The 26,843-nt window shown below is 37.9% G+C and overlaps 1 protein-coding gene across 2 annotated transcripts in view; it reads left to right on the top strand.

Annotated features, from left to right (window-relative positions):
• Positions 1–26,843, top strand: part of EEFSEC (eukaryotic elongation factor, selenocysteine-tRNA specific) — a 168,486-nt gene that overhangs the window by 73,550 nt on the left and 68,093 nt on the right. For both annotated transcript variants that reach the window (XM_087708982.1, XM_014064031.2), the window contains one exon: positions 10,666–11,307. In XM_087708982.1, coding sequence (XP_087565108.1) covers positions 10,666–11,307 — 642 coding nt within the window. The remainder of the gene's footprint in view (positions 1–10,665; positions 11,308–26,843) is intronic.

Raw genomic sequence — 26,843 nt, forward strand, 5'->3', positions numbered from 1 at the left:
AGCAGCACTGAGATACTACACTATATTTTTCAGTATCTTTTAAAAGCATCTTTTTATATTTGAATAATTTGGCTTAGCTTTTTATCTCTAAAGTTCACCTTTAAAATGGGCCACTTTACCAGATTTGAAGCAAAATCTGCCACAGGTAAACATTACTAATGAAAGCAAACTTATGTGAAATTGTTTTTCATGCTTTGTTTTGCTGGCTTCTTTCATTGGAAAGTGTTAATTGACACCAAATTTCTTACATTAAAAGAATATTGCAGTTTGATAAAAATAGAATTTTATTTCCATAGAGAAATGAATACAAACATTGCTTTCCCCTCCCAGTAATTTTGAAAGCATTAAAAATGTTCTTTCTAAAGAACTGATTTTATTTTAACTCCTGATTTCTGTGTTATGGTGGCAGTGTGGTTTTGGTATTGTTTTATTTTTAATTGCTCTTTTTACTACAAGATGGTGAACTAATTGTGACCTCTATCCTCCATTCTCAATTGCTTCTGACTTACTCTGCTAAGTAAAAAGAAATAACCTAACAGAGCGGTAACCAGATCACCACTGCCACACCAAGGAAACAGGCAAGCGTTGGGATGCACTTTAATCTCTCTATCCACACAGCTCTCATTTTAATTTGCAAAATTGAACCCAGATCGAGAGCAGTAAAGCCTGAATATGGTAAATATTCATGCCTCAGTGATCTAGAGTAGCTCCATTACATTTCAGAGATTGGGAGAATTACCTTTTGGATTATGTATATTCATGGGCTGATTTTTATTTGAGATATATTATTACTCACATTGGGCTACATGTAACACATTCTACCCAAACCAGCTGCCTGACAAAGCTCCAATGTTGCTTACACATAAAAAGTTTTACTTCTGTAGCCTATACTTTTCCTTCTTTTAGGCTTTTTAAAGGTTAGTAAAAAACAAAACAATTTTGTTAAAAGAGGGGAGGGAAAAATCATTTCCTCTGGATGTTCCATAAATCTTTCAGCCCTATGTTTACTCTGATATAATATTTTGTTGTGCACTTTGAAGTTTTAGGATGAAAGTGCTGCTATTGTTTCAAATATAAGACTTGAGTGAAAAAGAGTAATTTGGTTTATTTTTTTGGAATAATTAATTTCTCAGCGTTTTGTTTTCTTACCTGGTGTTTTCTTTGTTTATCTGAAAGGCAGCTGGGAAGAAAATAGTAACTTGCCAACAATTTGGTTATTTAAATAAGTATTAATTATATGCTTATTTTATAATACTGTATGTATGCACAATTGCTGAAGAACAGACGTGGTGACTTTTATTCTGCATGGTACTTTAGATTATTTGAACAGATTATTCCAACAAAAACTAATTTTTCATATTTAGTAGGACTGTGCAAATCTTTTGGAGGGCCTTCGCAGCAAAGCGACAAGCAATTCACTATTGATCAGAGTGTCATGACAGTCACATCTTCCCTAAGAATACAGTCATGGAAGTAGTTGAAGAAAAATGCATGGTGACAATCTGGGAAGCTTGTGCGATGCATCTGAGCAGGCCATTTTGAATCACCAGAGGATCCAGCCAAGAAATGGCACTTTGCTTGTGGTGTTGTTACTATCAAAATATGTCTGAAAGATTTGGCTGGCTTAATAGTTATGTATTACATTGTATATAGAGAGACTTGAACTAGTTTACAGTTTTTTACTATTTATTCATGGCTCCTGCCCTTTGAAATATCTCCCCCCCCCCCGCACAAAGTGAGAACCACAACAATTTTCTTGTGTATAGTGTATAAGATGCACTCCCCCCGCAAAAGAGTTGGTGTGTCTTATACGCTGAATACAGCCATTTTTGGCCTTCCAAAACCCTGCCCCATGCGTCCGTAAGGGCCTAAAACCTTGCTCTGCCAGTTGGCCTGGAGCCAGAACATGATGGGTGGGTATTACTCTGGAATTGGCTATTGAAGTAAGAGAAGACCCAATTTCTCCCCTTGTTCTTCGTGTTCCCTTCTCCCTCACATCTTTTAATGATAAATTATTATTATTATTATTATTTGTTTTGTCCCTTTTAATGTTTACTAATTTTAATATTTGTAAGCCAAGCAGAGCTGCCTCTAGATGGGATGGATGGCACACAAATGTAACAAACAAAACAAATTTATTAATTTTATTTATATCTCACCTTTCCTGGAAATAATATAGATACCTTCCTCCTAGGAGGACTATTTTCTCTATAACAAAAACCCTGTGAGGCACATTGAGTTTAGAGTGACCAGCCCAAAGACACCTGCTACCCTGCGAGTTCTTAGCTGAGGGAGCACTTAAACTGCATCTCTCGGGTATGTTTCCAACAATTTAACAAATATGTCACAGTGGCTTTCTTTACATTTTCTTTGCATATGAAGACATTTGTCTTAAAGATGAGGGTACAGTGAAAAAACCTAGAATGATTACCAGAGAAAATTAATAACATTTCTGTCTTAAAGTCGCTGTCTGAAAAGCTAATGTCTCTTGGTTCAAACTGAATCATAGTTATAGCTGAGGATTTCTCAACAGATAATGTTTTTCCATTTTGTGTAATTGAGAGACTGATTTTTATTTTTTAATTTTATTGCCCTGTCCTCTTAACCAGTCCAACTAAACATAGCTCAATTTTCACAATTTATAGTTATTTTGGAAATTTTTACTAAAAGAGCTAAATCTAGCTGCCAAAAAATTGCAAAGTCTCATGTTGTTACATTTGTGATCAACAAAACAATATCAAGAATGTTAACATTAAGAAAGTACAGCTGGATCTGATGGATAGCCTCAATCCATAAACATTAGCACTGTCTGATAATAAATGGGTTAGTCTTTAAAATGTCACAAAGCTCTTTTGCTTGGTTTTCTCCCAGAAAAACTAATTCTTTTATGAAGATTCATAGTTTCTTTATGCAGATTCATGGCTCATTTATCCCGAGAAATCAACCCTTAATTTGCTTATGCTCTTCAGGAGATTATCCAGGGGTTGAAGAGGTTGCAAGTGAATAAAGAACTTCCAGTTGATTAGGTGCTCTGGGCTTGCTTCATTTTGAATAAGAGCTAGAATAATTAGTAATGATGAGGACCTGTTACAATAGAAGCACAATAGTATAATAAAATAATAGAAGCACAATAGCAGAATAAGAGAGTGATTCAATAGAGTTCATAAAAGGGTGCTGCTAAACCATGTCTTCCTGAAGTCTCTGTATGTGGTTGCTTAGTCTGTGGAACTGTTCTGAATGAATAATCTTTACAATCATTTTTATGACTAAAATTTTGATTTAAAAATATTCTATTTACGTGTCTGTTGGAATTACTTGGTGACTTTAGTTCAGTTCTTCCCCAGCTTTGTCTTTAATTATTTTAAGTTGAAGGTGATCCATGGCTTCATAGAACATGAACCCAATGTAGCTTCCCTAGAAAAGTTCTGTAAAGGTTTAACGTTTTCTATGTTTAGAATGGGCACTATAGCTTCATGAAGTTTCATGAAACTTGATAGATTTCAAAATCTTCTAGACCCGGGATGGCGAATCTATGGCATGCGTGCTACAGGTGGCAGGCGGAGCCATTTATCAGGGCACGCGGGGCATTGCCCTGTCAGTTGGCCAGTGCGCATGTGCGCACTGGCCAACTGAGTTCACCCTTTTTTAAAGCCATTTTTGCCCTCCCCAGGCTTCAGAGGCTTTATAGGGATCCTCAGGAGGGCAAAAAGAGCCCCCCGCCCCCCGGAGGCCCTCTGGAGGCTTTAGGAGCTTCCCTGAAGCCTCAGGAGCACAAAAAACTGGCCCTATGGGCAAACAGGAAGTTTGGGATTGGACTTCCGGTTTGCTCGTAGGGTCGGTTTATAGGAACTTGGAAAGGGCGAAAACAACCTCCCCCGCCCCCCAGAGGCCCTCGGGGGGCTTCAGGGATCTTCAATAGGCTTCCCTGAAACCTCTGGAGGACTAAAAAGGACCATATGAGCAAACTGGAAGTCACTTTGCTCAGTTTGTTCAGAGAGTTTGCTCAGAGGGTTGGTTTAAGCCCTCCGGAGGCTTCAGGGACCTTCAGGAGGCTTCCCTGAAGCCTCCGTAGGACTAAAAACCATCCTACGACCAAACTGGAAGTCACTTCTGGTTTGCTCGTAGCATCCTTTTTAGTCCTATGGAGGCTTCAGGGAAGCCTCCTGAAGGTCCCTGAAGCCTCCGGAGGGCTTAACCTGACCATACGAACAAACTGGAAGTGACTTCCAGTTTGCTCGTAGGGTCATTTTTTGCCCTTCATAGGCTTCAGGGAAGCCTCCTGAAGGTCCCTGAAGCCCCCCGAGGGCCTCTGTGGGGTGGGAGAGGTTGTTTCCGCCCTCCCCAATCTTCTATAAAGCCTCTGGAGCCTGGGGAGGGCGAAAAAAACATGGAAAAATGGGGGGGAAGCACCTCTCATGCGCGCATGTGCACTGGGGGGTCGTACATTGCATTATGGGTGTGGCATACCTGCGCACGACCCCCTGCGCTCCCCCCTTATGGCACGTGAGCCAAAAAAGGTTCGCCATCGCTGTTCTATTTAAATAGATCTGAAATAACAGTTTAAATATCATTCAGTATTCATTGTGATTATAATTGTATTATTCTATAATTATCATGGAAGAAGTTTGACTCCTTTCTCTCGCGCTCTCTTCCTTCCTCTTGTCCATCCATCCATCCATCCATCCATCCATCTCCCACCTTTATTATTTTTATAAATAATTCAAGATGGCAAACACATCTTTCTCCTCCTTTTTGCTCCCTTAATAACAACCCTCTGAGGTGAATTGGGCTGAGTGTGAATGACTGACTCAAAGTCACACACTCATACTTTTGTTGTATTTCCTGCATTAAGAGTCACAAGACCAATTTGGAAAATGTTAGAACAAACGTATAATTTCAGCCTTTTATTCGCATTCAGAGCTGTGGTTGCACAGTGATTAGAATGCAGTATTGCATGCTAACTCTGCATTCCACTGCCAGCAGTTCAATCCTGACCAGCTCAAGGTTGACTCAACCTTCCATCCATCCTTCCATTCTTCTGAGGTGGGTAAAATGAGGACCCAGATTGTTGGGGGCAATTTGCTGACTCTATTAAACTGCTTAGAGAGTGCTGTAAAACACTGTGAAACACGGTATATGTCTAATTGTTATTGCTACAAATATAATATTCTGGGATAATCCCAATTTGACAGTTGCATTTTCATTCATTCCTTTATTTATTTGATGTTGTGAATAATTAGAGATACTATATCTCTTTCAATCAGGATTGTTTAAACTATTTCAGAAAATCCTGGGGTGCCACAAGAACTTGATGAGGTTCCATTGCAGACAAAGAGCTTAACTTTGATATAGCCAATTTGCTATTACAATAGCTTTTTTTAAATAGGGTTTTCGGGATTTTTTTTTTTTAATTAACAGGTTGCATAGCCTGAACAAGTTTGAAAATAACTGTTTTAGATTAGCAATCTAGTTTTTAAAGCATCTGAATGTGCATGACAGATAGATTACCTAAAATTGTAAAATGGCTCTGTATTCTGCTAAATGCTTAAGATGAATTAATAGTATCTAAAACTCAATTTTACTATTCGTATCAGAATGAGTTTTGGGTAATTCCAAATCTGTGATATAGACAATTATGGAATATTTTAAAGCATATATTAGTTATTTATAAGAACTATAGAGTAAAGATTTTCAATATCTCATATTATCAAATAAAGAATATTAAATTCCTATTATTGTGGTATTAGGTTTCTTATCTTAAATTGAGATTAATTGGACAAAATATTGTTTTTCACAATTCCTGACCTCTCCAAAGTATGCTGTTTATATTGGCAATATAAAATGGTTTAATTTATGGTATTTGCAGGACGCTATAAATCTTGTAAATAAATATAATTGGATGACTTATTTATTTATACAGAATAAGTATAATTAAATATTTAATGATTCTATTTAGCTCACAACAATCTATATGATATGGTCTTGTCCAATTGTTGCCTAGTTTTGTTTATTGTATTTTATAAACATAGTCTTAAAAGATTAATATGATGTGAAGATACCTCTGAATTTTATATAAAATATTTTAAATATAGGAAGAATAATGAATATGCTGATTAAGGAGTCAGCAAAAAAATGTCTCTAAGCTATTGAAAAGGCAGTAAAATTCCATGCTTATAATTTTGGATTATTGTTGTCTATCAAATAAATGATTTGAATTGTTTTCCATTTTCTGACAAAGAGATGTTAAAATATTTCTTTGGACAGACTCTGTGATTGGCAGTAAACATCTTTAGACAAATCTGATGTTCTTTTTCATTCTCAGCATTCTCTCTCTTCTCTTAAGCAGTCTCTTTCTTCTCTCTTGTCTAAAGAGAAAAGATTGGTTCTTACCACTTAGAAAACAAAGAAAGTTAATAGTGTATTTTTCTTTTCTCCCTGTGTGTCCATTCCATTTTATGTCTGTTGTATGTAATCTATGTCTCACTTAAACAGATGGCAACCTTCCCATTTAAATTGGGTTAGATGTTAATAACTTGATTAAAGTAAGCAATGGATGGATGGATGGACAGATAGACGGATGGATGGATGAATTGAAACTGTAGAATAAATGGTATAAACTTGTTTAACACTCAAACTACAGTGGGTTTTTTGGGGTTTTTTGTTTTTGTTTCTTACTTTATAATTACTAGTTAGCTGAATTTGTTGTGATTCTACTTATCAGAAAGGGCTGGTTATGTTTATATCTTGTAACAATAAGATGCAGTGACAGCACTGGAGGTAGGAGGATGCTTGGACTCTTATCTGAAAACCTAAGAGCTATAGCATATGGAGTACTGATAACTTAATGAAAGTTGGATAAATAAAGGAAAAGAAGCTTCATTGTATCAGAAGAAAAATCCATTAGTGAGGTTTTGTATGCTGTTTTCTATTAGTTAAACTGCTTTGAAAATCTTAGTGAGCTTTTCCTTTGGTCTTCAAATAACAGGTTCTTTTCTTATATTGAACACATTTGTTTATCTTAAGGGCCTGAACAGTTTGGGTGCTTTTAATTTATCTCTCCTTTTTGCATTTTTTATCTGTGTATGAACACATGGACTTCCCAGTCCTCCTCCTCCACCAAAGCAGTTTCACAAACCTCTACATCATTCTTAGAAATATTAATGTGATCATGAAGATAAAAATATTAAACATTCTTTCCTGATTTATTTTCAGGCATTACAAGATGCCACCCCCCCCACCCCCCCTATCCCTGTTCACATGAAGTCTCTCTGAGCACAGTTTACTATTCTGGCAGTATTTGTTGCAAAATCTAAAGATGTTACTACTTTGATGAACTTAAAGTTACCATATGATTAGTTTTGGATAGACACAGTACTTTTCTGCTGAAGTTGGTGTCCAAAATTGATGCCAGACGTGCCACTAAAAATATATTTTTAGTGACAGAAAATTAGGAAAGCAGGTAGGATGGAAGTAGTCAAAATCCATTTTCACAATGTCATTGGACATTGTGATGACTGATGGTTTTGTGATATTTATAAATATGCATTTATGTTTAGCTATCGTATTATTCATTTTAAAGGGAATTATACTTAGCAAAAAAAATACAATCTTGAGAAAGTGAAATTAGTTCTTTATTCAAGATAGCTCTATTGATTTTTAGATCATAGATGATATATGACTCAAGTATGGAGATGAGGAAGCTTAGTTTTCCAAATGTTAAAGTTAATTCATAAAGCTTTCTGGGCTCAGGACTAGTTTTATTGCTCAGGATTAGTTTTATTGCTCAGTTCATATCATAGAATTCTTAGGATAAATCAGCCTTTAAAAACTATGCACACCAGTATTTGCACATCACTTCACTGACTGTGAAGTGATGTGTAAATACTATGTACCATGGTTGTGTTTGACCTTGGGGGCCCAGGGTGGGCATGGGCAGGATGGGTGTGGCCAGCTTGACCTCGCTCGTACCAGGGGCACCTGTGGTTTAACAAGGGCTCTGCCAGTGAAAATGGGCTCCTGAGCTCCATTTTTGGCTGTGACAGCCTCCTGCAACCCTCTGCCAGCAAAAACGGAGTTTGGGAGGGCCATGGGCGGCCCATCCAAGCTCTGTTTTTGCTAGCAGAGGCACTGTGTGTGTCAGTCCTTTGCTGTTTCCAGGGTGGCACCATGGGCCAGATCTAAGCACCCCATGGGCCGGATCTGGGCCTCTGCCCTTCAGTTTGACATCTCTGTACTATTGGATGCCCCTGATTTTCTTTTATAAAATACAATATGAATCTTTTTTAAAGTATTAATTTACTTGAAAGAATATTGAAACATTGTAAATATCTGAAGAATATATTGGCAGTTGCTCACATAACAATGATTTTCTCTTTTTTGTGGGGACTTTAATGAAAGTTTAATGCACATAGAAGTATTTCTGTATATGCAAAATTAAATGCACAAGCTCTGGAATCATTTACTTTAGACTTGATGGGGGAATCAAGTTTTTAAATTTTATTTTTTATAAAGAGACTTTTCAGTGAAAACTAAGAACACCAGAGAAAGGCAGAACAAGGGATTTTAGGCTAGTTAATAGAAATTTTAAAAGTAGTATTATACCTATTTGCAATAATAAATTCCTCTCTAAATGTTTAGCTAATAATTTTTTCTACAGTGTAGTCTGATGGATGCTTGTTTTGGACATACGGTTCATTTTTTAATTAATTTTTAATGGATATGATTTTTTTATCTGTTAATAGTATTTGTATATTTCACATTCTCTTATGTTTATGGCTTATAAATGGAGAGATAGAGCAGCAGAATTTCAAACTTGGAATTATTATCTATACAAGATACTTCATTTTAAATATACTAATTTTTTTTAGAAAAGATGTGTTCTATATTTTAAAAAAAGTTTCATAATGTGAAAACACATTGAATCTTCTGAGTTCCTGTAAAATGCTACATTTTAAAGATTTTTCAGGGTTATAAAGATGAGTTCAATATGCATGGGTAATGAATGAATGAAAAAAATATTGAGTTAAGTCTGCATTGAGTTGTGGTCACTGTGCTAGCAGAAAAAGCAACTAGATTAGCTGAAGAGGGAGGGACATGATATTAAGTTCTCCCCCACTTCTCCCTCTGTCTCTCTCTCTCTTCCTCTCTCTCCTTTCTCCTCCCCCTCCCTCCCCCCTCCTTCCCTCTACAGGAAGGAGGGGAGGGGGGAGGGGAATCCTGTATTCCCTAGACCTTCTCCAAAGGTATTAAGGGCTACTCCAGAGAATAGTTATCACAGAGGGAGGGAAAATTGATCACAGACGAATATAACTCTTAAGGTTGGAGTAGTCAGTTTTCAGGATTATAAGCTTTTTAAACTGCTGCCCAACAAATGGAGTACAAAATATAGGGATTCAGGAGGATGAACAAGTACTAAGAATTAAGGAAACTTTGTTTCTGGCAACATGCTCAATTGAGGGAAGTGTGATTGGTACCAGAACTAAGATTATAAGTCTTTTCGCATACATTCCATTTACAATTTTGTCGCAATTAATCCCATTACCCCTTCAGAATCCTTTCCTGCAACATAATTTAGTCAAGTAAATCTCCTTAGTTCTTGCTATTGCTGGATAATTGGATGTCAGAAATTTTGCAGTTTATTGCACATCATCTAGGGACCTACCAGTAGATAGAAATTTCTCTTTTGCCCACCCCTGGCTTAAAGAATAAATGTAGAACAAAAGAAAAAAGGAAAAGAGAATCAAACCATATTAAACCAGCTGGTTTGTCTTAATCAAGCTGAACCAACTTTGATAGTTTTAAAAAGCTTATTTTCCTGCTACTGTTTCTATTCTAAGATGCTTCTGAAATAGAATAACTAAGAAGATTCCAAGTGTATTAGCACCAAACTTTATTTTTTTGTGTGGTGTTACATTGTCTCATACATTATGGAAAGATTAGAGTCATAACCAGATAATAACCATAATAATATACAGTAGACTATAGTTCATAATCACTAAATCATATTTGTGTTTATTCTTTACAAATTGATGAAAATGAGATTATAAAGTGTTTTTACACATTATGCAATATATTTCATTATTGTTTGACAGATTTAGGGAAGACCAAATGTGATAAAAAGGATTGGAAGCTATATAAAATAAATGAATGAAGATTATTCTTTAGAAATACAGTGCTGTATGTGTTAAAACAAAAACATGTATATACATTGTCTTAATACATTGAGATATGCTATCACAGAGCAATCAGAAAGGGAAAATGCTTACCTTTGGAGATAACACAGCCTGCCTAAGAAGCAGCAACAGCAAATGTGTAGGGGGAAATGAACAGAAAATATAGTATCTTAAATTATGTAACTCATTTGCCTTTAAAAAAATAAATGGGCTAATTATTTATGCTGGGTCAAACTTGTCTTCTGCATAATTTTGACTACTATGGAAGTTACTAAATTCAAAGGAATAAGGGCTGACATTATTTTCTTGCATTAAAAAAATTGAGCATTCCTTTAGATAATTTAAGATAAATTTTCTGGGTAATTAACGAGAATGTTATAAAACAGCAAAAATAATACCTTACTATACACAGAGTACAAATATTTTAAATTACTACTTTAAAATACAAGAAAAATGCTAACAGTTTTTTTGTTATACTTTTCTCCATAAATAGGTGACAAAGAAAGTAAAGTCAATGCAGATGTTTCATACTCCAGTCACCTACGCCATGCAAGGGGATAGGGTTGGAATTTGTGTAACCCAGTTTGATCCAAAGCTGTTGGAACGAGGCCTCATTTGTACACCTGAATCTCTCCAGACGATCCATGCTGCCATTATCTCTTTAAAGAAAATCCCATATTTTCGAGGGACTCTTCAAACCAAGGCGAAGTTTCATATTACAGTTGGCCATGAGACTGTTATGGGAAGAGTGATGTTCTTCAGCCCAACTCCTGATGACTTGAGTAAAGAGCCTCTGGAAAATTATTTTGACTTTGAAAAGGAATACCTTTATGAGGAGGAATATGTTTCCAATGATTCAAAGTCCTCAGAAGAAAACAAGGAAAATGGCCAAGTTGAAGGAAAACCGCTCCCAAAACAACAGTGGGCCTTACTTGAATTTGAAAAACCAGTTACCTGTCCTAAATTTTGTCTTGTAATTGGATCAAAATTGGACACTGATATTCATGCAAATACTTGCAGACTGGCTTTTCATGGAATACTTCTCCATGGAATGGAAGAGAAGAATTATACAGAGGAATGTCTGCCAAAACTCAAGGTTTACAAGATGAAACATAAAGAAGGACAAGTAGAACGGGTAAGCTTGCATGATATAATATAAGGTTTCCTTGGATGTGCAAGGATCTTAATATGGGAAAGGGTAATTAGGAATGGATTATAAGAAAAGCAGATTCCCATCGTTTATTAAGGAAGTGTTGGCTTGCCCCTTCTCAAGAAACCATCACTAGATCCAACCATACTGGACAACTTTCATCCAGTTTCCAACTGTCAGCCTTGGGTTCCCCAGAAGACTCAGCAGCCCTATCTTAAGAACTGGGACAATGGTTTTACACAGTCAGCAAAATTAGGTATGACTTTCCTATAGAAGTTAGCAAAGCCCAGAAAGTGCTGATCATCTTTCACATTATGGGGGAGGGAGAAGGTGCCATGACAGAATAGTCATCAATAGAATTGATGGATATACCTGTATGCCTTCTGTGGATTTTCCATAGTTCAATTGAGTCCAGTCAAAAGTGCATTTTTCTAGTTTGGCAAAGAGTGTATTTTCCTGTAATTTTGGCAATACATTTCTGACATGGGTGATATGCAAGAGGGCACCTTCAGAATAAACTAATATGCCATCTAAGTACATATTAATACAGTACCATTTCTGAAAATATTAGATCTAGAAAAAAAAAACACCATAGTTAAACAGACTGAAAGGTATCGTTGTGTGTTCAAACTTACTGTGTCTTGTATCGAAGGTTGTTAAATACTAATGTCCTTTTTTCATCCTGTTTCAGCACTCCTGAAGTCTAGTTTTATAAAGATCTGCATTTTTTGTAGCTGATCTTGAAGATCTGAGATAAGGGGGAGTGGATGATAGCTTCTAATTTTTAACCTGTACCCATGGTTCCCTCTAGAGTGGTTGATGTTTTCCCTTGTTTTTGGGTGCCAGTGCTGGTGAGTTGGAAGGGTAATGAATCCTTTTTTGATATTGGTGTGCAAGTATTTATTGAGAATGGCTATTCTAGACATGAAATACGGTTTCTTTGCTGGAATTTGGCCTACTGTCTTTAAATTGATCATGCAATCAGATGCCTATTGTGAGGGTAACATGACTTCCTCTTCTTTTCTAAAGTTTGCATAGTGGACATGGCAGTACCTGGAGACAGCAGAAGGAGAGAGAAAGAACTGGAGAAACTAACAAATACTAGGACTTGCAAATAGAAGCTGAAAAACTATTGCCAAAAAAATCAAAGATCGTACTATTAAAAAATAGGTGCCTGAGTCACAATCCCAAAACATGTGGAGCACCCCATGAGCACCATTGACACTGAAAAAAATCACATCAATCAATTGCAAAAGAAAGCTTTACTTGGTATAGCTTTCAAACAGTGATGATACCTTTAACACTTTCAAACAACATCTGTCTATCCCAGGTCATTGGGAAGGGCTTGATAGGTAGATTAAAAACTCCAAATCTAGTCTAAACGTTTGGCTGACTGTGTAACAAACTATTCTACAGCTGAAATGAACTAAGTTAGTAACGTGAGTTAGATCCAGAGCTGAATTTCTTGGCTGAACCTCCACATATTTTAAATAGGGCTAAACTTTTACTGGAAGCTGCAGGAAGCTTAGTCTTCTGAAAAGCTCCGAATAATAGAAAAATAATGTTTAGCATGCTGCTATTACTTTCTCCCCTTTGATGGAGTATTTCTTTAACATAAAAGTGATTATGGAGACATGGATATATCTCATTATTATTAATATGTTTAATTTTCTAACAAACATAATTTGTGTTTATGCAGAGAATAATAGATAGATGGCTTGGAGAAAACAGCAACTTGGTCCCTATGGGGAAAAGTATGAACAAATGGCTGATGAAATCATTGAGTGCTTTAAGAAATGTCCAGCCTCTGGTTTCATAGAAATACGAATTCAGACGGTCCCACCCTATTGCTGATAGATGTCTGGAGATTATAAAAACTGAATTTACAGTGTCTATTCTTGACATTGATGGAGAAAAACTATGTTCTCTTTGTCAAGGAAGGAAGTGGGTGGTTGCCCTTCTCTCAATGCTGTAGAAAGGCACTAAATAATAATGTCTTTTATATATGCACACATATGTCTCCCGCCCCCAGGAACTAGTGTTCCTATTAACATATTAAAGGAGGAGGTGACAGTTTAGCTTCAAAACATCTAGGAGAGTTCAAATAAAAAAAAAATCAGACTTACTTTCTGTAGCTTGCCCATTTTATAGGGTTTTGTTTCTGGAAAAAAATGGGGAAAACTCATTTCATGTAATTTTAATTGACCTAGTTCTTCACCCTTAATGATAAAATGTATGCAACTTCTTCATTATTTAATGGCCAATTCATCATGAAATTCAAATCAGGCAATGATGGATAAGAATTTCCTCTTGATTATTAATTTACCACACTACTTACATCGCTCCCTCAATATCCACAGCTTTGTTCTACTTTTCAACAAACAGAACTTGCTAAAGATTGTTATGGCACTCACCAGGCAATTAACAGATTTTTGCTCAGTTGTTTGTTTTCAGAAAATATAATGGTATAGGTAGCATAAGTTAGGTTATAGTAAAGAATTGGTTTCAGACACTTTTTATTCTACTGCTGTAACTCCTGCTCACAACAAGATCTCCTGCTAGTCACAAAGCTATAGAACTATCAGCAGCTAAGAAATCTAGTTGTAAACATTCCATCCATATGCCGTGTCCTGGAAATCATATGGAACAATTCTTAGAACTGCTTAGAATCTCATTTCTTTCAGTAGTAGCTGGTATAAGCACTGTAATGAAGTATATTAACTACACTCCTGCCCCGTTCTGTCCCATAGGGTTGTATGTGGGATTGTGGGGGGGAGAGAGGGGGGGAAGAGGGAGGGAGGGAGAGAGAGAGAGAGAGAGAGAGAGAGAAAGAGAGAAACTATATTAGCTGTGACAATAATGGCTAGCTTTCTCTTACCCAAATAGGTTCTCAGCAATTAAGGAGGAGTAACACAATTTATCCAACCTTTTTCCACATATTATTGCATATGTATCTTCACATAAAGGAGCAAAGATTCCTTTGCATTAAACTTGATGGTTACATAAATTTTACACCTTTATAAATTACTGCCAATAATTTGTCAGTACTTTCTTCTAGGATGGAATATGGTAACAGTCTGTGAAGCAGTGTGGGTTGTAATCTGCCTGAACATGGGAATAAACTTTTATTTGAACCTATACGATGGCTGGAAGAGCAGTAAAGCATTCAGAGTTCTCCTTTCTTATTTTGTTGTGTTGCCCATCAGCTTTGTTTAAGATGCACACATATGTCTCCCGCCTTTTGCTTTTTTGAGAAAAACAGGCAGGAAGTGTTGCTACCTGGCTACTGGGACTTGTAGATTTAATATTTTGCTGATGAAATTGCTCATATTCAGTGTAGTTCTGACTTATCATGGGTGGAATCTGCACAATGTCTTGGGACTCTCTTTAGCCTGTGGGACTCTCTTTAGCCTGTGAACTCCATGAAATGGGGAAAAAAACATTCTTGCCCTTTCTGGCTCCTTCAGGTTGTTGGGCCATCATGAAAAATTGGCTTTCATCCTTCTTTAGGGAGAAAGCTCTACTGTATGCCTTAAAAGAGAGACTATTGTGCCACATTTTCAAAAAAAAAACTTAGCTGTTTTGAACATGCCCGGTCTCCAACCTTCCCCTTTATTAAGAAAGCCATTCCTAAGTGGATATGAAGTTTTTACAGAAAGTGCTAGAGGACTGTCTGAATAATTTCACTCTGAATTCAGATCTGGGCATAAATTAGCATTGATTGCTCTGGTGGAAAACCTTGGTTAAGGCCTAGAAGTCATTGAGATACTTCTGGTCTTATGGGGCTTCTTAGCAGCAACAGTTTATACCACTGATGGCTAACCTTTTTCTAAAGGTGTGCCCAAACTGTGTGTGCACTCTATCACGTGCGCGCGTTTCCGCCCACATGTGCATGTGTGAATAACCCCTCCACCTGCGCATACGTGAGCAACCCCCACCGCACATGTGCGAGGGAACCCCGTGGTGGGGGGAGATTTTTGCCCTCCCTAGGCAAACCAGACCAACCAGAACTTCTGGTTGACTCGTTGGGCCTGGTTTTCACCCTCTCTAGACTCTGGAAGCTTTCCTGTAGCCTCGGGAGGGCAAAAATGGCCTCTCCTGGCCCTCCGGAAGGCTGAAAATCAGCTGAGGGCTGCCGAGCACTGTTCCCTCTAAGGTGCGTGGGTGCACAGTCGCGCAGGGGGCAACAAAACACAGCGCAGCAGTTTCCAACTGCCGCGCAGTGAGATTTAGCACGATGGACTTTAGTCTGCAGGCGGCTAGGAGGCTTCTGTCAGCTGGTCTGGGATATTATAGTCCCTGGACACACCCAGAGGAGGGCGGGCCTTTGGCCAACAGAAATGTTGCTGCCTAGGGTTATGATTGGTCTCCCTCCGCCGGCGTGTGGCTGATTGACAGGGAGGCCGTACCCTCTTGGATCAAAGTTACTGAGGAGGGAAGCTGTGGCAGCAGCAACGGCAGCAACCAACTCTCCGCGGGACGTGCAGAGCATGCTTCTTTCGCGGTTTGTCAGCTAAGCTCCCATGGCTGGCTGGGCTCCCCGCAGTTGGTTCCGTTTCCAAATGCGGGTGTGTGGGAGGCGCTTGCCATGCAAGCAAGTGGAAACCCACGCCGGGTGTACACATGTTGTCTGAATCCAGCCTCTGCGTTCGGAGCATTGGGGCTCAAGGTTTTTTTCACAGGAAGGCGGAGTCGAGCTGGTGCTCCACAGATTTTATTTGATTTTAGAAAAAGAAAATAAAGGCTTCTTGGTCCACCTGGACCGGAAAGTCAAAATCCGGAAAATTAACCTTGTTTAGAAAAGTTTTCCACTGATGGAAAAATAGTGTTTTCCAGTGAAAGTTTTTTCCCTACTTTTTCTTATTTGCTTTTTTGCCCTCTATTCCTTCTCTTCTCTCCTCTTTTCTTTCTTCCTTTTTTCTTTCCTTTTTCTTTCCTTCCTTCTTTTTTCCTTTTCTCTTTCTCTCTCTTTCTTTTTTCTGCCTCTTTTTCTTATCCTCCCGCCCTCCTCTCCCCTTTCCTTTTCTCTTTCTCCTCTTTCCTTTTTTGTCTCTGTCTCAGTCTCTTTCTCCCTCTGTCTTCCTTCCTTCCTCTCCCCTCTTTGTTTGTTTCTTTAAGTGCCCCAATTGCTGATCTACATCAGTTGGTAATTTATTCATAACTTGCTAATATCACTGCAGACTATTGGATAGTAAGGGGGAAAGTATAGTCCTCAACTTACAACAGTTCACTTAGTGACTAAAGCTACATCAGCACTGAAAAAAATGAATTACAGCTGTTCTTCACACTTATGATCATTGCAGCATCCCCATGGCCACATGATCAAAATTTGGATCTTTGGCAACTGCCTCATATTTATGATGGTTGCAGTGTCCTGGGGTCACCTTTTGCAACCTTCTGCCAAGGAAAGTCAGTAGGAAAGTCAGACTGACTTAACAACCAGGTTACTGATTTAACTGCAGTGATTCACTTAAGTGTAGCAAGAAAGGTTGTAAAATGGGGCAAAACTCACTTAACAAATGTCTCACTTAGCAATAGAAACTTTGGGCTCAATTATGGTCATAGATTGAGGACTACCTGTATAGGGAGATTTCTTTACTTAATGGATATTTACATGGTAGAATTGAGTTTCAAATAATACTGATTTCGTTGTCTTGGGTGACATCTATGAAAAAAAATTCAGGTGCTCAGGCATGAAAATGTGTTGCTCAAACACTATACTTTTCCGCTCACACTGAAAAAAAATTAGGGGGAACATTGCTGCCGAGGGCTGCCGTGCTGGCAAATTTGGCTCCACATGCCACCTGTGCCATAGGTGTGCTATAGGTTCACTCTCATGGGTTTATACCATTGGCCATAGTAGCCTTCTGGACTGCCTACGTGGGTTGGAAATGAGCGTAGTTTATTGCAGTGTCCTATGTGAGCAGTTTAACTGGGATGATAGAGGAAAAGGAGTCAGCCCAGTAAGCATTAATTTGATGTGCAACAGGAGTCATTCATTTCCCTCATGCTATTTAATATATTTGAAATTGCTAGGAGAGATCATTCCCACGCTGGAGACAAGCTGGAGTTGTACAAGTCTTGACATAATTTAGAAGATGTTGAGGACTGGGTGAGGGAAACAAATTTGAGATTGAACTGTAGAAAAACATGTATTTTTCATTGTTCGGAAGGGCTTTCTGTCAGCTCCACTGATAATACAGAATGAGTTGACACTCCCCAGAAAGAGAGCAGGTATATAACTAAGATATCCTCCTAGATTCCTAGTTACCAATAGGCAGACAATCATTACTCAGCTTCAGTTAGTCTGACAGTTATGATTTTATTTGAGATGAGTCACCCTGACCCCATATAGATTGCTTTTCAATAGTACAAAGGAAAGGTGACTAGAACTTGAGTGACCTTCTGATTTAGGAATAGGCACAACTGATACAGCAGGTATCGCTGGTCAAAGGCCGTTTTGGGCATGGCTCCTTCAGCAGGAAAAGTGAGTCCAAGATGACCCACAGATTGTATACAGTTTTGAGTGGGAAATGCAACCCCATCTAAGACTATTGAAAGAAAGTACTCAGATTGGGAGGGAGAGGGCAGGGTGGTGGTAAAAAATCCACAGCCACTTAATTATGATAGGATTGAGCCTGAATCTATTTCTCTCCATCTCAATCCACACGGTCTTTGGATTCTAAGATTGGAGATTGACAGCATCACTTGGCTGGCCCAGGCTCAATCATTATGGTCCATGCATTATTTGCATATTGGTGATAGTGGATCCTGAACCGATAGATGTGGTTCCCTGTAGATATTAATGAGGAAGAAGAGAGTATCGAGCCCTGAGGTACTGTACACTTAAGGGACTAAGTGTATTAGCCATCCCCCTGCCAAATGTCAACTGAAAACAGTCACTGAGAAGTGAGGAGAACCACCAGGATATAATTGCTCCTAACTTCCAACCCTGCAGCTGATCCAAAAGTCATTGTGAGATCAAGGAACACAAGGATGGACACACATCCCCATCCTGACTGACAGTAGTCATCAACTACTATCAATGCTATCTCCAGTACTGGATCCTGGCCTAACATTTGAGTGAAATGGTGATACTTTTCCTTCAGGATCCCCTGAAATAGCTGTCCAACCACTTTCTCAACTGATCTTCCTAAAAAGGGAAAGCTGGAGATGGGTTGACTTTTATTCAAAATCACTAGACCACTAGTATGGCTTCCTGAGGAGACAGTGTATCACCATCTTCTTCAAGGGGAAAGAAACTACCCCATCACTCAACGAAGCTAACACCACTGCATGGAACCAATGATACTTTATTTGCTGGACAGTCTTAACAACTCAAGAGGGACCTGAATCTAATAAATGACCAAACTCACAGTCTGGAGGACTCAGGCTCATCCCAGATAAATTCATAAGACCATGTCTAGGTCCTCTTAAGAGTTAGTCTATCCATTAGAATATTTGGAAGAAAGAAATTTAAACGGGTGACAGTACTTTGAGATATTTAATAATAACAGAGAACTGGAAAATACTTACACTTCTATAATCTAACCCTCTTTTCCTGCCTTAAACCTGACTAATGGGATTTTGTGTTGCTTCCTTGGTAAAGCTGTCATTAGGGACTTGACAGGGATTACAGTTTTATGATACTGTGTTGGTTCTAATGTTTATTTTTTATGGATAAAGTCATCAAGAATAGGGTTTAAATATAATAAACAAATGCAAATTCTCTTCTTCCTGATTTTGTTCAGAAGTGGGAATCACCAATTAACCATGAACGAACAATATAATTTCATATATTTCTCTGTCAATGAATTCTCTAAAACCAAATAATTTAGGATTTATGTTTTGTAATGTTATTACATTAACATTATAAAATTACAAAAAATAAAAAGTTCTGAAGATGGGGAGACTAGGAGTTGTTAATACAGGGAGGAAAGTAGTTCTCATGGAACCAACCAGCCCTATGCCCCCCTACGTGTCCCTATGCAAGACTGCACACCCAGGTTTTGACCCCTTTACAGAAGGTGGAGAGATTGAGGGCTTTCCTCAGAGACAACAGCAGAGAAGTGGTCAGGCTTTCCTGACCACTTCAGTCGAAATATGATCTACGAATTATAAACACCTTCCCAAAGATGGACTCTAGCAATTGAATTGTGGATTTCTTGCATGCCTCTATTTTACACATGTTTGCACAAATAACTTTAAATCCTCAAAATGTTTTGGTTAAGAAGTAATATGATAGTAGAATAAGAAGAGGAAGAAAATTTTCTTAGTTTTATTTGTGAAGTGAAAACATCACTGCTTCTTTGTTGTTTGGGACCTGTTCAATGCCTCAAGGAGAATTGCTTCCTAGTGAAACTATAGGCAAAGGTTTTGACATGTGAAAGGCCTGCTCAAAGACCATTGGTCAGCAAGGTATTATTTTAATAGGCAACTTTGAGTGCAGTATTTATTTATTCTGGCTTGTATGCCGTTCCAGTTGTAATGACTTTACCTGGCTAAAACATAAAGAATTGCATTTCTTGGCAACAGTAGTTACTGTACTCTGGCTGAACTTAAATTCTTAGTAAGATTTTTTTTAAAAAACCCAAGTTATTCTAAGTTTAACATTTTAGACTGCATATAGATAGTGTTTATAAACGCTCAGGCATTCATCATAATGCACAGCTCATAAACCACTGCTGTACCTCTGATCTCTAGTTATTTTCTGAATACATTGCTATCATGCACATCTGTAATCATACAGTTTCGGTTTTTTTAGTAAAAAGAGGAAGTTGCCATTTTAAAAATGGTCTCTAGGCAACACAATTATCCCTGTAGAATTTGTATTATTTATGCCTTGTGTATTTTTATTCCACTTTTATTATTTTTATAGATAACTCAAGGTGGCAAACATACCATACCGCCTCCTATTTTTCCCACAACAAGTTTGTAAGTTGGGTTGGGCTGAGAGAGAGTAACTGACTCACGGTCAGCTTTTCATGTCTAAGGTAGAACTGAAAGTAGCAGGTTAGCAGACCAAGCTGGCGTTCTCGCATCTCATCTCAGTATCTTACTTTGGACATTGTATGATGGGTTGTAGAATTATCTGTTTCTTTCCTTGTTTTAACATTTTAGATTTATAAAATTTACTCTATGTATATGAACAAACATATATGTATTTATTTTGTGGCATCTAGTATGCATGTGCCACTGTGATGTCAGCATCTTAATAGTAAACTCAGTGCTTGGCAGAATCATTTTTGCCACAATTCATGTTTCAGCTGCTTTAAAATCTGAACACAGGTTTGCCCGGTTGTGCTTGGCTGCTGATGGCATGCTAAATAATGATGATAACACTTCAATGAGGGCAATCACTGAATAAAAATGCACAATGCTTTCACTAGTTAAAACCCACAGTAAAGTAAGAGCATAAGAGAGATATTTATTTTTTGGCTGCTATTTTGTTTGCAATTGAGCAATTTTGTACAGCTTAGGAATGTGGAGATAATTGTATTCTCATTTGAAATACCATTGTATTTAAAAATGCAGACAACATGGGGAAATTTCAGCTGTACCGGGAGAAGAGTAAAAGATATAGGCATTAACAAACATGCATTAATATGGCTTTGGCTAATCTGTCACCAAATTTTCTAATGAAGTAGCTGTAAGAAAACAAAAATGCCACATTAAAAAAAAGTATTAAAATTATTTGGACGGAAAGACTGAGTTTGGCATATCAAAATTGTTGTATAAACATTGTTGGGATTATTATAAGGCTATTTATATACTCTTGCAAATTTTGGTTTGCAGAGCTGTTTGGACAATTGTATTAAGTAACGAGTAGGGACACAATGGCTAAGTGGCTAAGACGCTGAGCTTGTCGATCAGAAAGGTCGGCAGTTTGGCGGTTTGAATCCCTAGCACTGTGTAACAGAGTGAGCTCTCATTACTTGTTGCAGCTTCTGCCAACCTAGCAGTTCAAAAGCAAAATGCAAGTAGAAAAATAGCAACCACCTTTAGTGGGAAGGTAATAGTATTCCGTGTGCCTTTGGTGTTTAGTCATACTGGCCACATGACCACGGAGACATCTTCGGACAGTGTTGGCTCTTCGGCTTTGAAACGCAGGTGAGCACTTTCCCCCTAGAGTTGGGAACAACTAGCACAAATGTGTGAGGGGAACCTTTACCTTATTAAGTAACTAAGTAATGTAATAGACACTTAGTTCATATGCAATAGTACCTCAATCTGTGCTACCTCATTATGGTAGAAGGAGGAGATGTTTCTGGGAGGAGTGAACAAAGAATGCTGGGAATATTTGCCAAGGGTATATTTTCCATCAGGGTTACCCAAAACATGAAGTCAACTAGCTAAAGCAAGCAGGCAGCTCTATTGGGCAGAAACGATATAGAAAGATGTTGGAGGTAGATGATCACTTCAGTGACCATGACAACTGAAAATATCACTTCACGTTGCATGGGCAAAAGCAACAGTAAACCAATCCTATATTTTTCCCAAGAAAACAACCTACATAGAAAATATAAAATGATTGACAATATAGGTCAGAGGGCTTTAATATACTACTGAGGAAGAGCTGAGGAGCTTTTGAAGTAAAAAATAGGGTTAATGCATGGCTAGTTAAAAGCTCTGGGATATCTTGTTGCTGATGTTGACATACAGGAGAAAAGAAAATCCAAAGCTACAAAGACATAATTACATTGGGAACATGGAACATAAGAAGCATGAATACAGGAAAGTCTAACAGTGAAAGGTGAAATGAAAGGACTACAAATTGACCGTAGGCATCAGTGAATTAGATGGACTAGGAATACTTTCAGTCAAAAGATCATACTATTTACTAAGGACCTGAAAACCAAAGAAGTGGCATTGCTTTTATAGTTAGGAAGTATATACTGAGAACAGTGTTTTGCTACCATCCAATCAATTGTCAAATAGACTTTGTGAACAATCATTTAATATAATGATTGATACAGAAGAAGAGGAGGTGTTTAAATTTTATGAGCAAATTCAGTCTGAAATCAATTAAATATGTAAGCAAGATGTCCTCACTGTCATTTGAGACTGGCATGACAAAATTGGAAATATAGGGGATAATAAGGTTTGATGATTTAGGAAAATGACGCAGGAGAATGACTTAGAATTTCTGCTACTCTAATTATTTTCTTATAGCTAAAATTGTGTTCAAACAACCAAAGTGATCCCTGTGTATGTGTGTATCGCCGTCTGACTTCAAAAAGAATATAGCCTGTGTTAAGAAGACTTAACACAATGTACAAACTATTGTATAATATCCTTAACTTTACATGCTGGCAAAATAAAAACCCTACTGGAAAGGGAGATGCCAGATGTTCAAGCTGGCTTTAGAAAAGACTGAGAAATGCAAAATATTACTGCTGTGAAATTAGAGAGTCAAGGAGTACTAAAAAAATGTCAGTATGTGCTCCATTAAATAGAGAAAGGTATGTAAGTGTGTCAATCATGCCAGGCTGTGGAATATGCTTAAAAATGGGAACACTAGTACATCTCAATGCCCTCATGAGAAACCTATGTAGAAAGAAGGGAGACACAATATGGAGAGAACATGGAAAAATGGACTGGCTTTATGTTGGCAAAGGGATGTGACAAGACCGTATATTCTCCGTTTATTTATTCTACCTATATGCTGAATATATATAAAGGGAAGCTAGATTAGATGAAGATGAGCATGGTTTTACAACTGGAGGAAGCAACATCAATAACCTTCCGATAGGTGAAAATACAAGGGATCTGCAAGCTCTAGTAATAAAAAAGAAGCACAGTGAAGAAACAGGACTAAAAATATGACATAAATATAAAGAAGCTCAAATTAATAACATGTAGAATAACTACTGTATTTTTCATCTTATACCAGAGTATAAGACACACCTTTCCCCCCCCCAAAAAGAGGGTGAAAATCTGGGTGTGTCTTATACACAGAATACAGAATTTTTGGCCCGAAACCCCACCCCCTTCAGAAAAATGAAGTTTGGGAGGGCTGCAAAGTGCTCCTGGGTGCTGGGGTGGGCAAAAATGAGGGAAAACGGCCTGTTTTTTGCTTGTTTTTGCCCCCCCCCCAGCCCCCAGGAGCAATCTACAAGCCTCCCAAAGTGTATGCATGCCCTGTTTTTTTGTAAAAAACAGGCCCGTTTTTCATGAAAAATGGACCATTTTTTGCTCGTTTTTGCCCAGCCTCCAGGAGCACTTTGCAGGCTTCTCAAACTCCCTGCCTGGCCCGTTTTTCACAAAAAATGAGGCGTGCAGAGGGTTTGGGAAGCCTGCAGAGTGCAAAAACGTAAAAAAAAAAAACCTCTTCAAAATCTAGGAGCATCTTATAGTACGATGCGTTTTATAGTCCGAAAAATACAATAACATTGAAATTGACAATGAAAATATCAGAGGTGTAGATAAATTCTGCCTTTTAGGTTCAATAATCAACATTAACAGCAGTCAAGAAATATACCTCAGACTAGTACTTTGTAAAGTGGCCATGAAAGTCTGGGAAAAGGTATCTTCTTTGCTGGTTTATATTATAGATTTTGCAGCTTAATTGCTAAACAGACTTAGTGTTGTCAAGATTGAGCTTCAATTCTCAGAATTTTCTTCAATAGCCATGCAAGATGCAGATTTGAAAACTAGTTATCTGGAGGACACCTGAGGTTATGGAATTTGGGGTATAGTTATTGAAAGTGTCGGCCAGTCTACTGCCTTGTTTTTCTTCCCTAGTATCAGCCCTACCAGGCAGACCAAACTAAGAAACCAGTGTCATATAGGCCAGGACAATTTTTTACCGTAATAGTTTCAGTAAGAATCTTACAAGTCTGAATATATATGTTCCTCTTTTATTTTCATGTGAACTAGGGAAGGACTTGTCTGAGATGTTTTCTCAAATTAGTTTCGTAGCCCGGACTCAAATACCACATATCTGACCGATTTGTGGGTCACAGCTCTTCCTTATGATCTTTAAGGTCATTTCCCAATGTTACGGTATGTCAAAAATTTTCAACTTTCAATTTCCAAACATTAGGGGTGCTCAAAAGTTATGACATGCCCTGGGGTTTGTAAATGTATTTTGGTTACTTTAATATAATTTAGATGTGCTTGGTAAATAACTATATAAATATATAACTTTTAACCATTTTGTCTGTTCATTTGTCCTCCATAACTCAGTCCTCCTGTTTTTTGTTGATATTAAATTAGTGCTTTTGAACTTCGACTGTAAAAGTAAAGGTGGCCAATGTGGACATGATCCCCAAATGTGCTCCAATTAACAATAATGTAGTCCAACCATTAATTGCCAAGCAACCTGAAGAATTGGAAAAGAAAATTCTGTATTATTTTCCCCATATATCCAGAGAAAATATAATTGCTTGAGAAACGCTTTTATCAAATCAATTTCAGTTTAGACTCATGCAAGGAATTAATGGATATGTGCAACAAACATAATTTCAAATTAAAGTAGATGGAAATGTCTGTTGATGAATTCCAGATACAGGTAAAAAATGAATATCCACAGACTCCCCCCTCCCCCCAAAGCTTCTGGTAATTCTCACAGTATTTTTAACATTTTATCTCTGTGAGCTTAGGTTTTCCGCTCTCACAAACATAACATTTGCAAAGTAGGATAATTAACAAAGATTGAGAAAGAGTGTGGTTGTCCAGCATTTTCCTAATATTAAAAGTCTCTGTAAATCTCATCAAGCCTAAATATCCTGCCAGATGGCAAAATAGTAATTTAATGCCAGTAAATTTCTTTTTGTTTGATTCTTTCTTAGTAACTTAAAATTAGAAATATACTGGTAATTTGTTTCCTTGTCAGTTTTGCTTTGTTTTTATAGTTTTTCATGTGGGTTTTTTTCCGTTGGAGGGGCTTGTTTTTGGCGGGATTATGTATTTTTTTTTCCATTTCTTTCTGTAAAATGTGATAAGAAATAATAATAAAAGTATTTATTAAATATTTTATACCAGTATAAATATACCAGTAGCACAAATAAAGGTAATAATTAAACAATTCTGAAGGTTGTTCATATATTTACAATACCTTTTTAATGAAGTTGTAATTGCAACGTGGTTTTCGGAAAACAAACTTTCTTAGTTTATCTGTAGGCCAGGGGTGTCAAACTTGTGTTGTTACAGCAACGTCACATGATGTATTGGGACTTTTTCCCCTTGGGTGTGGCCAGTGTGTGATGCAACCAACCCGCCGGCTATGAGTTTCACAGCTCTGCTTGTTATAAGCTTCGTTTCATGCAGTGATTCCATTCGTGGCTGCAATATGCATGCTTGAAATAACTGTACTAGTGGGAAATGAAACAGTATATGAGTATGAATTGCCTTCAGTGAAACAAAGTTGAAATTGCCGCAGATTTCATATAGTCAGCATACAACTTCCTGTGTCACCTTTTAGGTATTGGAAGAAATGTTCATCTGGGTTCAGTTCCAAGTGGGGAAAAAGACACTGGATTCATGGAAGTTGCTTTGGAAAGAAGGGTTTAATGGTTGACAGGATCATATTCCTTGAAGATGTTGGATGAAGAAAAAAAAGGGCAGAGATGCTGAGAGTGCCTGAGGTTTATACCCTCACTGGGCTTTTGAATTTGAGTTTGTATTCTGATTGGTTGTCAGACTCACATGGGGCCATGCAGGGGCAACTCTGTAGGCTGTCCTGAGTCCCAGGCTTGGTTGAGCCTTGCTGGAGGATGTAATCTTCCCAGGTGCCATGTGATGAGATGTATAGAGGGTCAATCAAAGGTGGGTTGCTGCCAGTTCGCCCCAGATTGGGCGAACCGGTAGTGGCCGCGGCAGGAGGCTCCACCCACACACTTCTGCACATGCGCAGAAGTGGCACACCATCGTACACGCACATGAGTGAACTGGTAGTAAAATTATTTGCAACCCACCACTGGGGCTAATCCTATCATGTTCTGAGGGCCATGTCTTAATCCCATCACCCTGGAGCTGAAGGGTGTGGGGGCAGAGAGTTGCAGGAAGGTGCTTTGTCTTTAAAACATGTTTCCCCTTTTCTCATCCAGGGAAACATAATATTCTGCCTTTTTAATATTTCCTAGAATATTTCATTCTTCTAGGAAAGGGTTGGGTGCTAACTTCCTACATAGGAAAGACAGTTATTCCTAGGCACTAGGAATAACTAGTTGTGAAGTTGTGTTCTTCATAGGCTCTTAGGATCACAGTGTCTTTCTGTGTCTTTGCAGAGCCCTCTTTGGAAATCTTTTAAATATCTGAGACAGCTTTCAAGATAAACATGTCTACAGAGTGTGTGGTGTCTACATATCCCTTCAGTTCGCCCCCAACCTCTGACCTAGCACTATAGGGCACTTCCTGGCTTCTCTGAAAGGAGTGAGTTGAGGCAAATTGTTCGTATGTCTTCTACGTTTATCAGTCTCATTCCAACATAGCAACTAACTGAAACTTGCTGCAAGGACATGAGACTTGGGTTTTTATGCTTCTATATTTTTAAATCTTCACAACATGGCCAAATTAAC

Source organism: Thamnophis sirtalis, unplaced genomic scaffold (assembly GCF_051295495.1).
Source record: "Thamnophis sirtalis isolate CommonGarterSnake01/CBP01778 unplaced genomic scaffold, rThaSir2_p1.2 scaffold_3, whole genome shotgun sequence".
Taxonomy (NCBI): Eukaryota; Metazoa; Chordata; class Lepidosauria; order Squamata; family Natricidae; genus Thamnophis; species Thamnophis sirtalis.